The 15,454-nt window shown below is 56.7% G+C and overlaps 2 protein-coding genes across 5 annotated transcripts in view; one reads left to right on the top strand and one right to left on the bottom strand.

Annotated features, from left to right (window-relative positions):
• Positions 1-631: 631 nt before the first annotated feature.
• LOC138362705 (uncharacterized) lies at positions 632-3,523 on the bottom strand. The gene is made up of 2 exons (XM_069321185.1): positions 3,480-3,523; positions 632-1,922 (listed from the first exon to the last, which is right to left on the bottom strand). The coding sequence occupies exons 1-2, from the start codon at positions 3,521-3,523 to the stop codon at positions 632-634; spliced, it is 1,335 nt and encodes a 444-aa protein (XP_069177286.1).
• A 7,626-nt stretch (positions 3,524-11,149) lies between these two features.
• LOC123748645 (uncharacterized) overlaps positions 11,150-15,454 on the top strand; it is a 136,389-nt gene continuing 132,084 nt past the window's right edge. For 3 of the 4 annotated variants that reach the window (XR_011228135.1, XM_069323014.1, XM_069323073.1), the window contains exon 1: positions 11,161-11,502. Coding sequence is in view for 3 of the 4 variants with exons in the window: in XM_069323014.1 (XP_069179115.1) it covers positions 11,438-11,502 (65 nt within the window). In the remaining variant the exon portion in view is untranslated. Of the gene's footprint in view, positions 11,503-15,454 lie in introns of all 4 variants that reach the window. The other variant, XM_069322951.1, reaches the window with a different exon arrangement.

The raw sequence follows: 15,454 nt of genomic DNA, 5'->3' as shown, positions 1-15,454 counted from the left end.
TTCATAGAAGGTTGTAACAGAACCCATGAGCACCACACCAGAAATAAATACAGTTTTGATATTCCAAGAGTACGACGTAATCAAACTAGAAATGCTCTACAAATCAAGGGACCCAGAATGTGGAATGACCTTCCCAACCATGTTAAAGACTGTACCTCTCTCAACCAGTTTAAGATAAGAACGAAGCACTACCTAATAAATTCCCTGTAGCCTACCTTACCCCTATATTGTCAACCCATGTCTGTTTTTTTGAAAACAACTCTGTTTGTCGACCTAATTGTATTTGTGCTGCTTTTTCAGCCATGTTCCCCCCTTTTTTGTCTTTATTTTTATTTGTTCTTAACACATTTTATTCTTTATACTCAATTAGTATTAAGTTTTAGTCATTAATGTTTTTCCTGTCCGAAACGCTTTGCGTAATAGTGGCTTTAGGCATTGTATGTACTAGCTCTATCTATAAATCGATCAATTTATGTAAAATCTCTTGTATGTATGTACCTTACCTGAATAAACATTTATTTATTTATTTACTTATTTAAGTGGAGTTAAGTAGGCTCTGAACACTAAATCTTGGACATAATATGAGTGTAAAGTGGGTGTGAAATTTTCTTCAGTTACTTTAATTACTTTATTATTGTTTCAATTGTCTGGACACTGGCTGACCTGTACCAATATTGTCCCGCTGAGTAACTGTCCGGGGCCCGTGGAGTAACTGTCCAGGGTCCGTGGAGTAACTGTCCGGGGCCCGTGGAGTAACTGTCCAGGGTCCGTGGAGTAACTGTCCAGGGTCCGTGGAGTAACTGTCCGGGGCCCGTGGAGTAACTGTCCAGGGTCCGTAGAGTAACTGTCCAGGGCCCGTGGAGTAACTGTCCAGGGTCCGTGGAGTAACTGTCCAGGGTCCGTGGAGTAACTGTCCGGGGCCCGTGGAGTAACTGTCCAGGGTCCGTGGAGTAACTGTCCGGGGCCCGTGGAGTAACTGTCCAGGGTCCGTGGAGTAACTGTCCAGGGTCCGTGGAGTAACTGTCCAGGATCCGTGGAGTAACTGTCCGGGGCCCGTGGAGTAACTGTCCAGGGTCCGTGGAGTAACTGTCCAGGGTCCGTGGAGTAACTGTCCGGGGCCCGTGGAGTAACTGTCCAGGGTCCGTGGAGTAACTGTCCAGGGTCCGTGGAGTAACTGTCCAGGATCCGTGGAGTAACTGTCCGGGGCCCGTGGAGTAACTGTCCAGGGTCCGTGGAGTAACTGTCCAGGGTCCGTGGAGTAACTGTCCAGGGTCCGTGGAGTAACTGTCCAGGGTCCGTGGAGTAACTGTCCAGGGTCCGTGGAGTAACTGTCCAGGGTCCGTGGAGTAACTGTCCAGGATCCGTGGAGTAACTGTCCGGGGTCCGTAGAGTAACTGTCCAGGGTCCGTAGAGTAACTGTCCAGGGCCCGTGGAGTAACTGTCCAGGGTCCGTGGAGTAACTGTCCAGGGTCCGTGGAGTAACTGTCCGGGGTCCGTAGAGTAACTGTCCAGGGCCCGTGGAGTAACTGTCCAGGGTCCGTGGAGTAACTGTCCAGGATCCGTGGAGTAACTGTCCAGGGCCCGTGGAGTAACTGTCCAGGATCCGTGGAGTAACTGTCCAGGGTCCGTGGAGTAACTGTCCAGGGTCCGTAGAGTAACTGTCCAGGGTCCGTAGAGTAACTGTCCAGGGTCCGTAGAGTAACTGTCCAGGATCCGTGGAGTAACTGTCCAGGGTCCGTAGAGTAACTGTCCAGGGTCCGTGGAGTAACTGTCCAGGATCCGTGGAGTAACTGTCCAGGGTCCGTGGAGTAACTGTCCAGGGTCCGTGGAGTAACTGTCCAGGGCCCGTGGAGTAACTGTCCAGGGCCCGTGGAGTAACTGTCCAGGGCCCGTGGAGTAACTGTCCAGGGCCCGTGGAGTAACTGTCCGGGGTTCTCACGTTAGAGAATTTAACTAATATAATTATGAATATTTACTTGAGATAATTCGTATAAATGAAATATAAATTTGATTTCAATCTAACATGGACCTTGCTGGCAGGAGTTTGGTCCCGTGAGCTGGCCAAGTTCAAGTTCAAGTATGTTTATTGAGATAAGAAAGAAATACAGCTCAAGGGGATAGAGTAGCCTAGGCTACTTCTACCCCCCCCCTGCAACCCAGAGGTTACAGGAGCAGCCTAGCTTGGTCCTAATCTAATTTATCTATTTATTTATATTTACGATAGTTGTTAAGGTCTTGTACAGCCTAGCTTCGTCCTAATTAATTTAATTTATTTATTTATTTATATACAAGAGTTGTTACACCTGTACAACCACTAATTAGCACGCATAGCGTTTCGGACAGGTCCTTAAGCCTATGTTACCCGGAATACGACCCGCCAAATCGTTTAACAAATAGTTACTAATTTTACTGTTGGGTAAACAGAGGCTACAGTTAAGGATTTGCGCCCAGTAAATCCTCCCCAGCTAGGATACGAACCCAGGACAAAGCCTTCGCGAAGCGCTAGGGTAGTGTATTACCAATACGCCACAGGAACTGCAACCTTGCTAATTCACTTGCTAACTATCGTTTATGTGGTCCAGCAATCGGTGATAAATTAAATAAGTTGGACTCTGAAAATAAATTCCAAGTTCTGTTAAACAACTGAACAATCGAATACTTAATTAATAAATTATACTAAACTAACCCAAGATTTTCAGTGGGAGCCAACCCACACACAAGTGATATTTTCCCACTGGCAGGGCACCGTACTCACCATGGGAGGGTGAGGGGAGTGTGGCAGGGCACCGTACTCACCATGGGAGGGTGGCAGGGCACCATACTCACCATGGGAGGGTGGCAGGGCACCATACTCACCATGGGAGGGTGAGGGGAGGGTGGCAGGGCACCATACTCACCATGGGAGGGTGAGGGGAGGGTGGCAGGGCACCATACTCACCATGGGAGGGTGAGGGGAGGGTGGCAGGGCACCGTACTCACCATGATAGGGTGAGGGGAGGGTGGCAGGGCACCGTACTCACCATGATAGGGTGAGGGGAGGGTGGCAGGGCACCGTACTCACCATGGGAGGGTGAGGGGAGTGTGGCAGGGCACCGTACTCACCATGATAGGGTGAGGGGAGGGTGGCAGGGCACCGTACTCACCATGGGAGGGTGGCAGGGCACCATACTCACCATGGGAGGGTGGCAGGGCACCATACTCACCATGGGAGGGTGAGGGGAGGGTGGCAGGGCACCATACTCACCATGGGAGGGTGAGGGGAGGGTGGCAGGGCACCGTCCTCACCATGATAGGGTGAGGGGAGGGTGGCAGGGCACCGTACTCACCATGATAGGGTGAGGGGAGGGTGGCAGGGCACCATACTCACCATGGGAGGGTGGCAGGGTACCATACTCACCATGGGAGGGTGAGGGGAGGGTGGCAGGGCACCGTACTCACCATGGGAGGGTGAGGGGAGGGTGGCAGGGCACCGTACTCACCATGGAAGGGTGAGGGGAGTGTGGCAGGGCACCGTACTCACCATGATAGGGTGAGGGGAGGGTGGCAGGGCACCGTACTCACCATGGGAGGGTGGCAGGGCACCATACTCACCATGGGAGGGTGGCAGGGCACCATACTCACCATGGGAGGGTGAGGGGAGGGTGGCAGGGCACCATACTCACCATGGGAGGGTGAGGGGAGGGTGGCAGGGCACCGTACTCACCATGATAGGGTGAGGGGAGGGTGGCAGGGCACCGTACTCACCATGATAGGGTGAGGGGAGGGTGGCAGGGCACCATACTCACCATGGGAGGGTGGCAGGGTACCATACTCACCATGGGAGGGTGAGGGGAGGGTGGCAGGGCACCGTACTCACCATGGGAGGGTGAGGGGAGGGTGGCAGGGCACCGTACTCACCATGGGAGGGTGAGGGGAGGGTGGCAGGGCACCATACTCACCATGGGAGGGTGGCAGGGTACCATACTCACCATGGGAGGGTGAGGGGAGGGTGGCAGGGCACCGTACTCACCATGGGAGGGTGAGGAGAGGGTGGCAGGGCACCGTACTCACCATGGGAGGGTGAGGAGAGGGTGGCAGGGCACCACACTCACCATGGGAGGGTGAGGGGAGGGTGGCAGGGCACCGTACTCACCATGGGAGGGTGAGGGGAGGGTGGCAGGGCACCGTACTCACCATGGGAGGGTGAGGGGAGTGTGGCAGGGCACCGTACTCACCATGATAGGGTGAGGGGAGGGTGGCAGGGCACCGTACTCACCATGGGAGGGTGGCAGGGCACCATACTCACCATGGGAGGGTGGCAGGGCACCATACTCACCATGGGAGGGTGGCAGGGTACCATACTCACCATGGGAGGGTGAGGGGAGGGTGGCAGGGTACCATACTCACCATGGGAGGGTGAGGGGAGGGTGGCAGGGCACCGTACTCACCATGGGAGGGTGAGGAGAGGGTGGCAGGGCACCGTACTCACCATGGGAGGGTGAGGAGAGGGTGGCAGGGCACCACACTCACCATGGGAGGGTGAGGGGAGGGTGGCAGGGCACCGTACTCACCATGGGAGGGTGAGGGGAGGGTGGCAGGGCACCGTACTCACCATGGGAGGGTGAGGGGAGGGTGGCAGGGCACCGTACTCACCATGGGAGGGTGAGGGGAGGGTGGCAGGGCACCGTACTCACCATGGGAGGGTGAGGGGAGGGTGGCAGGGCACCGTACTCACCATGGGAGGGTGAGGGGAGGGTGGCAGGGCACCGTACTCACCATGGGAGGGTGAGGGGAGGGTGGCAGGGCACCATACTCACCATGGGAGGGTGAGGGGAGGGTGGCAGGGCACCATACTCACCATGGGAGGGTGAGGGGAGGGTGGCAGGGCACCATACTCACCATGGGAGGGTGAGGGGAGTGTGGCAGGGCACCATACTCACCATGGGAGGGTGAGGAGAGGGTGGCAGGGCACCATACTCACCATGGGAGGGTGAGGGGAGGGTGGCAGGGCACCGTACTCACCATGGGAGGGTGAGGGGAGTGTGGCAGGGCACCATACTCACCATGGGAGGGTGAGGAGAGGGTGGCAGGGCACCATACTCACCATGGGAGGGTGAGGGGAGGGTGGCAGGGCACCGTACTCACCATGGGAGGGTGAGGGGAGTGTGGCAGGGCACCATACTCACCATGGGAGGGTGAGGGGAGTGTGGCAGGGCACCGTACTCACCATGGGAGGGTGAGGGGAGGGTGGCAGGGCACCGTACTCACCATGGGAGGGTGGCAGGGCACTGTACTCACCATGGGAGGGTGAGGGGAGTGTGGCAGGGCACCATACTCACCATGGGAGGGTGAGGGGAGGGTGGCAGGGAACTGTACTCACCATGGGAGGGTGAGGGGAGGGTGGCAGGGCACCGTACTCACCATGGGAGGGTGAGGAGAGGGTGGCAGGGCACCGTACTCACCATGGGAGGGTGAGGAGAGGGTGGCAGGGCACCGTACTCACCATGGGAGGGTGAGGAGAGGGTGGCAGGGCACCGTACTCACCATGGGAGGGTGGCAGGGCACCGTACTCACCATGGGAGGGTGAGGGGAGTGTGGCAGGGCACCATACTCACCATGGGAGGGTGAGGAGAGGGTGGCAGGGCACCGTAATCACCATGGGAGGGTGAGGAGAGGGTGGCAGGGCACCGTACTCACCATGGGAGGGTGAGGAGAGGGTGGCAGGGCACCGTACTCACCATGGGAGGGTGAGGGGAGTGTGGCAGGGCACCATACTCACCATGGGAGGGTGAGGGGAGTGTGGCAGGGCACCGTACTCACCATGGGAGGGTGAGGGGAGGGTGGCAGGGAACTGTACTCACCATGGGAGGGTGAGGGGAGGGTGGCAGGGAACTGTACTCACCATGGGAGGGTGAGGGGAGTGTGGCAGGGTACCATACTCACCATGGGAGGGTGAGGGGAGTGTGGCAGGGTACCATACTCACCACGGGAGGGTGGCAGGGAACTGTACTCACCATGGGAGGGTGGCAGGGAACTGTACTCACCATGGGAGGGTGAGTGGAGTGTAGCAGGGTACCATACTCACCATGGGAGGGTGAGGGGAGTGTGGCAGGGTACCATACTCACCATGGGAGGGTGGCAGGGAACTGTACTCAACATGGGAGGGTGAGGGGAGTGTGGCAGGGCACCGTACTCACCATGGGAGGGTGAGGGGAGTGTGGCAGGGTACCATACTCACCATGGGAGGGTGAGGGGAGTGTGGCAGGGCACCGTACTCACCATGGGAGGGTGAGGGAAGGGTGGCAGGGCACCATACTCACCATGGGAGGGTAAGGGGAGTATGGCAGGGTACCATACTCACCATGGGAGGGTGAGGGGAGTGTGGCAGGGCACCGTACTCACCATGGGAGGGTGAGGGGAGGGTGGCAGGGCACCATACTCACCATGGGAGGGTGAGGGGAGGGTGGCAGGGCACCATACTCACCATGGAAGGGTAAGGGGAGTGTGGCAGGGCACCATACTCACCATGGGAGGGTAAGGGGAGTGTGGCAGGGTACCATACTCACCATGGGAGGGTGAGGGGAGTGTGGCAGGGCACCATACTCACCATGGGAGGGTAAGGGGAGTGTGGCAGGGTACCATACTCACCATGGGAGGGTGAGGGGAGTGTGGCAGGGCACCATACTCACCATGGGAGGGTAAGGGGAGTGTGGCAGGGCACCATACTCACCATGGGAGGGTGAGGGGAGTGTGGCAGGGTACCATACTCACCATGGGAGGGTGAGGGGAGTGTGGCAGGGCACCATACTCACCATGGGAGGGTGAGGGGAGTGTGGCAGGGCACCATACTCACCATGGGAGGGTAAGGGGAGTGTGGCAGGGTACCATACTCACCATGGGAGGGTGAGGGGAGTGTGGCAGGGCACCATACTCACCATGGGAGGGTAAGGGGAGTGTGGCAGGGTACCATACTCACCATGGGAGGGTGAGGGGAGTGTGGCAGGGTACCATACTCACCATGGGAGGGTGAGGGGAGTGTGGCAGGGTACCATACTCACCATGGGAGGGTGAGGGGAGTGTGGCAGGGCACCATACTCACCATGGGAGGGTAAGGGGAGTGTGGCAGGGTACCATACTCACCATGGGAGGGTGAGGGGAGTGTGGCAGGGTACCATACTCACCATGGGAGGGTGAGGGGAGTGTGGCAGGGTACCATACTCACCATGGGAGGGTAAGGGGAGTGTGGCAGGGTACCATACTCACCATGGGAGGGTGAGGGGAGTGTGGCAGGGTACCATACTCACCATGGGAGGGTAAGGGGAGTGTGGCAGGGTACCATACTCACCATGGGAGGGTGAGGGGAGTGTGGCAGGGTACCATACTCACCATGGGAGGGTGAGGGGAGTGTGGCAGGGCACCATACTCACCATGGGAGGGTAAGGGGAGTGTGGCAGGGTACCATACTCACCATGGGAGGGTGAGGGGAGTGTGGCAGGGTACCATACTCACCATGGGAGGGTGAGGGGAGTGTGGCAGGGTACCATACTCACCATGGGAGGGTGAGGGGAGTGACAGGGTACCATACTCACCATGGGAGGGTGGCAGGGCATCATACTCACCATGGGAGGGTGAGGGGAGCGTGGCAGGGTACCATACTCATCATAGGAGGGTGAGGGGAGTGTTGCAGGGTACAATACTCACCATGGGAGGGTGGCAGGGCACCATACTCACCATGGGAGGGTAAGGGGAGTGTGGCAGGGTACCATACTCACCATGGGAGGGTGAGGGGAGGGTGGCAGGGTACAATACTCACCATGGGAGGGTGGCAGGGCACCATACTCACCATGGGAGGGTAAGGGGAGTGTGGCAGGGTACCATACTCACCATGGGAGGGTGAGGGGAGTGTGGCAGGGTACTATACTCACCATGGGAGGGTGGCAGTGCACCATACTCACCATGGGAGGGTGAGGAGAGTGTGGCATTGTACCATACTCACCATGGGAGGGTAAGAGGAGTGTGGCATTGTACCATACTCACCATGGGAGGGTGAAGAGAGTGTGGCATTGTACCATACTCACCATGGGAGGGTGGCAGTGCACCATGGGAGGGCGAGGAGAGTGTGGCATTGTACCATACTCACCATGGGAGGGTGAGGAGAGTGTGGCATTGTACCATACTCACCGTAGGAGGGTGAGGGGAGTGTGGCAGGACACCATACTCACCATGGGAGGGTGGCAGGGCACCGTACTCTCAATGGGAGGGTGAGGGGAGTGTGGCAGGGCACCATACTCACCATGGGAGGGTGAGGGGAGTGTTGCAGGGTATAATACTCACCATGGGAGGGTGAGGGGAGTGTTGCAGGGTATAATACTCATTATGGGAGGGTGGCAGGGCACCATACTCACCATGGGAGGGTGAGGGGAGTGTGGCAGGGCACCATACGCACCATGGGAGGGTGAGGGGAGGGTGGCAGGGCACCATACTCACCATGGGAGGGTAGCAGGGCACCATACTCACCATGGGAGGGTAAGGGGAGTGTGACAGGGTACCATACTCACCATGGGAGGGTGAGGGGAGTGTGACAGGGTACCATACTCACCATGGAAGTGTGAGGGGAGTGTGGCAGGGGAACATACTCATCATGGGAGGGTGAGGGGAGTGTGGCAGGGCACCATACTCACCATGGGAGGGTGAGGGGAGTGTGACAGGGTACCATACTCACCATGGAAGTGTGAGAAGAGTGTGGCAGGGTACCATACTCACCATGGGAGGGTGAGGGGAGTGTGGCAGGGTACCATACTCACCATGGAAGTGTGAGTGGAGTGTGGTAGGGGACCATACTCATCATGGGAGGGTGAGGGGAGTGTGGCAGGGCACCATACTCACCATGGGAGGGTGAGGGGAGGGTGGCAGGGCACCATACTCACCATGGGAGGGTGGCAGGGGCACCATACTCACCATGGGAGGGTGAGGGGAGTGTGGCAGGGTACCATACTCACCATGGGAGGGTGAGGGGAGTGTGACAGGGCAGCATACTCACCATGGGAGAGTGAGGGGAGTGTGGCAGGGCACCATACTCACCATGGGAGGGTGAGGGGAGTGTGGCAAAGCACCATACTCACCATGGGAGGGTGAGGGGAAGGTGGCAGGGCACCATACTCACCATGGGAGGGTGAGGGGAGTGTGGCAGAGCACCATACTCACCATGGGAGGGTGAGGGGAGGGTGGCAGGGTACCGTACTCACCATGGGAGGGTGAGGGAGGGCAAGAGATCATGGGGAGGAGAGGGAGGGCAAGACACCATGGGAGGGTGAGGGAGGGAAAGACACCATGGGAGGGAGAGGGAGGGCAAGACACCATGGGAGAGTGAGGGAGGGCAAGACACCATGGGAGGGAGAGGGAGGGCAAGACACCATGGGAGGGTGAGGGAGGGCAAGACACCATGGGAGGGTAAGGGAGGGCAAGACACTGTGGGAGGGAGAGGGAGGGCAAGACACCATGGGAGAGAGAGGGAGGGCAAGACACCATGGGAGGGTGAGGGAGGGCAAGACACCATGGGAGGGTGAGGGAGGGCAAGACACTGTGGGAGGGAGAGGGAGGACAAGACACCATGGGAGGGTGAGGGAGGGCAAGACACCATGGGAGGGTGAGGGAGGGCAAGACACCATTAGAAGGAGAGGGAGGGCAAGACACCATGGGAGGGAGAGGGAGGGCAAGACACTGTGGGAGGGAGAGGGAGGACAAGACACCATGGGAGGGTGAGGGAGGGCAAGACACCACGGGAGGGTGAGGGAGGGCAAGACACCATTAGAGAGAGAGGGAGGGCAAGACACCATGGGAGGGAGAGGGAGGGCAAGACACTGTGGGAGGGAGAGGGAGGGCAAGACACCATGGGAGGGTGAGGGAGGGCAAGACACCATTAGAGAGAGAGGGAGGGCAAGACACCATGGGAGGGAGAGGGAGGGCAAGACACCATGGGAGGGTGAGGGAGGGCAAGACACTGTGGGAGGGAGAGGGAGGGCAAGACACCATTGGAGGGTGAGGGAGGGCAAGACACCATGGGAGGGTAAGGGAGGGCAAGACACTGTGGGAGGGAGAGGGAGGGCAAGACACCATGGGAGGGAGAGGGAGGGCAAGACACCATGGGAGGGTGAGGGAGGGCAAGACACCATGGGAGGGAGAGGGTGGGCAAAACACTATGGGAGGGAGAGGGAGGGCAAGACACCATGGGAGGGTGAGGGAGGGCAAGACACCATAGGAGAGTAAGGGAGGGCAAGACACCATGGGAGGGAGAGGGAGGGCAAGACACCATGGGAGAGTGAGGGAGGGAAATACACCATGGGAGGGTGAGGGAGGGCAAGACACCATGGGAGAGTGAGGGAGGGCAAGACACCATGGGAGGGAGAGGAAGGGCAAGACACCATGGGAGGGAGAGGGAGGGCAAGACACCATGGGAGGGAGAGGGAGGGCAAGACACCATGGGAGGGTTAGGGAGGGCAAGACACCATGGGAGGGAGAGGGCGGGCAAGACACCATGGGATGGTGAGGGAGGGGCAAGACACCATGGGAGAGAGAGGGAGGGCAAGACACCATGGAAGGGTGAGGGAGGGCAAGACACCTTGGGAGGGTGAGGGAGGGCAAGACACCATGGGAGGGAGAGGGAGGGCAAGACACCATTGGAGTGTGAGGGAGGGCAAGACTCCATGGGAGGGTGAGGGAAGACAATACACCATGGGAGGGGCAAGACACCATGGAAGGGAGAGGGAGGGCAAGACGCCATGGGAGGGTGAGGGAGGGCAAGACACCATGGGAGGGTGAGGGAGGGCAAGACACCTTGGGAGGGTGAGGGAGGGCAAGACACCATGGGAGGGAGAGGGAGGGCAAGACACCATTGGAGTGTGAGGGAGGGCAAGACTCCATGGGAGGGTGAGGGAAGACAATACACCATGGGAGGGGCAAGACACCATGGAAGGGAGAGGGAGGGCAAGACGCCATGGGAGGGTGAGGGAGGGCAAGACACCATGGAAGGGTGAGGGAGGGGCAAGACACCATGGGAGGGAGAGGGAGGGCAAGACACCATGGGAGGGAGAGGGAGAGCAAGACACCATGGGAGGAGCCCCACCACCTCGGTGCAAGACGTACCTGACACCAACCAACCACCACCGCCGGCAGTAACCTTCCAGACGCGGTGGGAGGAGGTTGCGCTGCGCTCTGGCTCTCTTGTTTCCCACGTGAATTTGTTTACTTCTCACAGCAGTTGTGTTGAAAACAAAATATAAACTTAAACACCACATATAATTATTGAATATTTTATTTAAAAGTGCGGATAATTGTTAAAATATATTCTGATTCCTCGAATACAATTAATCTTTGGTGAATTTGGAGGATAAAGTGTATAGAAGAGAATCTTGAGAGGTGTTTTAAAGTTATCTTGAGAGACGCGAAAACAATCCCAAGAATGAGGAAGTGTGCATGTATTTGGGCGAGTAAGGAGCTACACAACACCTGTTCAAGGTCACTAAGGTATGTTATTACTCTCTCTCCTTCATGGTAGTTGGTGGTTGACTCATGGTAGCTGGTGGTCTCCCTCATGGTAGCTGGTGGTCTCCTTCATGGTAGCTGGTAGTCTCCCTCATGGTAGCTGGTGGTCTCCCTCATGGTAGCTGGTGGTCTCCCTCATGGTAGCTGGTGGTCTCCCTCATGGTAGCTGGTGATCTCCCTCATGGTAGCTGGTGGTCTCCCTCATGGTAGCTGGTGGTCTCCCTCATGGTAGCTGGTAGTGTCCCTTATGGTAGCTGGTGGTCTCCCTCATGGTAGCTGGTGATCTCCCTCATGGTAGCTGGTAGTCTCCCTCATGGTAGCTGGTGGTCTCCCTCATGATAGCTGGTGGTCTCCCTCATGGTAGCTGGTGGTCTCCCTCATGGTAGTTGGTGGTCTCCCTCATGGTAGCTGGTGGTCTCCCTCATGGTAGCTGGTGGTCTCCCTCATAGTAGCTGGTGGTCTCCCTCATGGTACCTGGTAGTCTCCCTCATGGTAGCAGGTAGTCTCCCTCATGGTAGCTGGTGGTCTCCCTCATGGTAGCTGGTAGTGTCCCTCATGGTAGCTGGTGGTGTAGCAGTCTAGTCCTGGTGTAGCAGTCTAGTCCATGTGTAGCAGTCTAGTCCTGGTATAGCAGTCTAGTCCAGGTGTAGCAGTCTAGTCCAGGTGTAGCAGTCTAGTCCTGGTGTAGCAGTCTAGTCCTGGTGTAGGAGTCTAGTGTAGGTGTAGCAGTCTAGTCCTGGTGTAGCAGCCTAGTCCTGGTGTAGCAGTCTAGTCCTGGTGTAGCAGTCTAGTGTAGGTGTAGCAGTCTAGTCCTGGTGTAGCAGTCTAGTCCTGGTGTAGCAGTCTAGTCCTGGTGTAGCAGTCTAGTGTAGGTGTAGCAGTCTAGTCCAGGTGTAGCAGTCTAGTCCTGGTGTAGCAGCCTAGTGTAGGTGTAGCAGTCTAGTCCTGGTGTAGCATCCTAGTGTAGGTGTAGCAGTCTAGTCCTGGTGTAGCAGCCTAGTCCTGGTGTAGCAGTCTAGTCCTGGTGTAGCAGTCTAGTGTAGGTGTAGCAGTCTAGTCCTGGTGTAGCAGTCTAGTCCTGGTGTAGCAGTCTAGTCCTGGTGTAGCAGTCTAGTGTAGGTGTAGCAGTCTAGTCCAGGTGTAGCAGTCTAGTCCTGGTGTAGCAGCCTAGTGTAGGTGTAGCAGTCTAGTCCTGGTGTAGCATCCTAGTGTAGGTGTAGCAGTCTAGTCCTGGTGAAGCAGCCTAGTGCAGGTGTAGCAGTCTAGTCCAGGTGTAGCAGTCTATTCCAGGTGTAGCAGTCTAGTCCTGGTGTAGCAGTCTAGTCCTGGTGTAGCAGTCTAGTCCTGGTGTAGCAGTCTTGTCCTAGTGTAGCAGTCTAGTCCTGGCGTAGCAGTCTAGTCAAGGTGTAGCAGTCTAGTCCTGGTGTAGCAGTCTAGTCCAGGTGTAGCAGTCTAGTCCTGGTGTAGCAGTCTAGTTCTGGTGTAGCAGTCTAGTCCTGGTGTAGCAGCCTAGTGTAGGTGTAGCAGTCTAGTGTAGGTGTAGCAGTCTAGTCCAGGTGTAGCAGTCTAGTCCAGGTGTAGCAGTCTATTCCAGGTGTAGCAGTCTAGTCCTGGTGTAGCAGTCTAGTCCTGGTGTAGCAGTCTAGTCCTGGTGTAGCAGTCTAGTTCTGGTGTAGCAGTCTAGTCCTGGTGTAGCAGCCTAGTGTAGGTGTAGCAGTCTAGTCCAGGAGTAGCAGTCTAGTCCTGGTGTAGCAGTCTAGTCCAGGTGTAGCAGTCTAGTCCAGGTGTAGCAGTCTAGTCCTGGTGTAGCAGTCTAGTCCAGGTGTAGCAGTCTAGTCCAGGTGTAGCAGTCTAGTCCTGGTGTAGCAGTCTAGTCCAGGTGTAGCAGTCTAGTCCAGGTGTAGCAGTCTAGTCCTGGTGTAGCAGCCTAGTCCTGGTGTAGCAGCCTAGTCCAGGTGTAGCAGCCTAGTCTAGTCCAGGTGTAGCAGTCTAGTCCTGGTGTAGCAGTCTAGTCCTAGTGTAGCAGTCTAGTCCTGGTGTAGCAGTCTAGTACAGGTGTAGCAGTCTAGTCCTGGTGTAGCAGTCTAGTCCAGGTGTAGCAGTCTAGTCCTGGTGTAGCAGTCTAGTCCTGGTGTAGCAGTCTAGTCCAGGTGTAGCAGTCTAGTCCTGGTGTTGCAGTCTAGTCCAGGTGTAGCAGTCTAGTCCTGGTGTAGCAGTCTAGTCCTAGAGTAGCAGCCTAGTGTAGGTGTAGCAGTCTAGTCCAGGTGTAGCAGTCTAGTCCAGGTGTAGCAGTCTAGTCCAGGTGTAGCAGTCTAGTCCAGGTGTAGCAGCCTAGTGTAGGTGTAACAGTCTAGTCCAGGTGTAGCAGTCTAGTCCAGGTGTAGCAGTCTAGTCCTGGCGAAGCAGCCTAGTGTAGGTGTAGCAGTCTAGTCCAGGTGTAGCAGTCTAGTCCAGGTGTAGCAGTCTAGTCCTGGTGTAGCAGTCTAGTCCTGGTGTAGCAGTCTAGTCCTGGTGTAGCAGCCTAGTGTAGGTGTAGCAGTCTAATCCTGGTGTAGCAGTCTAGTCCTGGTGTAGCAGTCTAGTCTAGGTGTAGCAGTCTAGTCCTGGTGTAGCAGCCTAGTCCTGGTGTAGCAGTCTAGTCCTGGTGTAGCAGTGTAGTCCTGGTGTAGCAGTCTAGTCCTGGTGTAGCAGTCTAGTCCTGGTGTAGCAGTCTAGTCCAGGTGTAGCAGTCTAGTCCTGGTGTAGCAGTCTAGTCCTGGTGTAGCAGTCTAGTCCTGGTGTAGCAGTCTAGTCCTGGTGTAGCAGTCTAGTCCTGGTGTAGCAGTCTAGTCCTGGTGTAGCAGTCTAGTCCAGGTGTAGCAGTCTAGTCCAGGTGTAGCAGTCTAGTCCTGGTGTATCAGCCTAGTCCTGGTGTAGCAGTCTAGTCCTGGTGTAGCAGTCTAGTCCTGGTGTAGCAGCCTAGTCCTGGTGTAGCAGTCTAGTCCTGGTGTAGCAGCCTAGTCCTGGTGTAGCAGCCTAGTCCTGGTGTAGCAGTCTAGTCCAGGTGTAGCAGTCTAGTCCTGGTGTAGCAGTCTAGTCCTGGTGTAGCAGTCTAGTCCTGGTGTAGCAGTCTAGTCCAGGTGTAGCAGCCTAGTGTAGGTGTAGCAGTCTAGTCCAGGTGTAGCAGTCTAGTCCAGGTGTAGCAGTCTAGTCCAGGTGTAGCAGTCTAGTCCAGGTGTAGCAGTCTAGTCCAGGTGTAGCAGTCTAGTCCTGGTGTAGCAGTCTAGTCCAGGTGTAGCAGTCTAGTCCAGGTGTAGCAGTCTAGTGTAGGTGTAGCAGCCTAGTCCTGGTGTAGCAGTCTAGTCCAGATGTAGCAGTCTAGTCCTGGTGTAGCAGCCTAGTGTAGGTGTAGCAGTCTAGTCCAGGTGTAGCAGTCTAGTCCAGGTGTAGCAGTCTAGTCTAGGTGTAGCAGTCTAGTCCTGGTGTAGCAGTCTAGTCCAGGTGTAGCAGTCTAGTCCAGGTGTAGCAGTCTAGTGTAGGTGTAGCAGCCTAGTCCTGGTGTAGCAGTCTAGTCCAGGTGTAGCAGTCTAGTCCTGGTGTAGCAGCCTAGTGTAGGTGTAGCAGTCTAGTCCAGGTGTAGCAGTCTAGTCCAGGTGTAGCAGTCTAGTCCTGGTGTAGCAGCCTAGTGTAGGTGTAGCAGTCTAGTCCAGGTGTAGCAGTCTAGTCCAGGTGTAGCAGTCTAGTCCAGGTGTAGCAGTCTAGTCCTGGTGTAGCAGTCTAGTGTAGGTGTAGCAGTCTAGTCCAGGTGTAGCAGTCTAGTCCTGGTGTAGCAGCCTAGTCCAGGTGTAGCAGTCTAGTCCTGGTGTAGCAGCCTAGTGTAGGTGTAGCAGTCTAGTCCAGGTGTAGCAGTCTAGTCCTGGTGTAGCAGCCTAGTGTAGGTGTTGCAGTCTAGTCC

The sequence above is a fragment of the Procambarus clarkii genome, chromosome 1 (genome assembly GCF_040958095.1).
Source record: "Procambarus clarkii isolate CNS0578487 chromosome 1, FALCON_Pclarkii_2.0, whole genome shotgun sequence".
NCBI lineage: Eukaryota > Metazoa > Arthropoda > Malacostraca > Decapoda > Cambaridae > Procambarus > Procambarus clarkii.
Note: the sequence above shows the minus strand (reverse complement) of the source record. Positions and strands in the feature narration are given on the sequence as shown.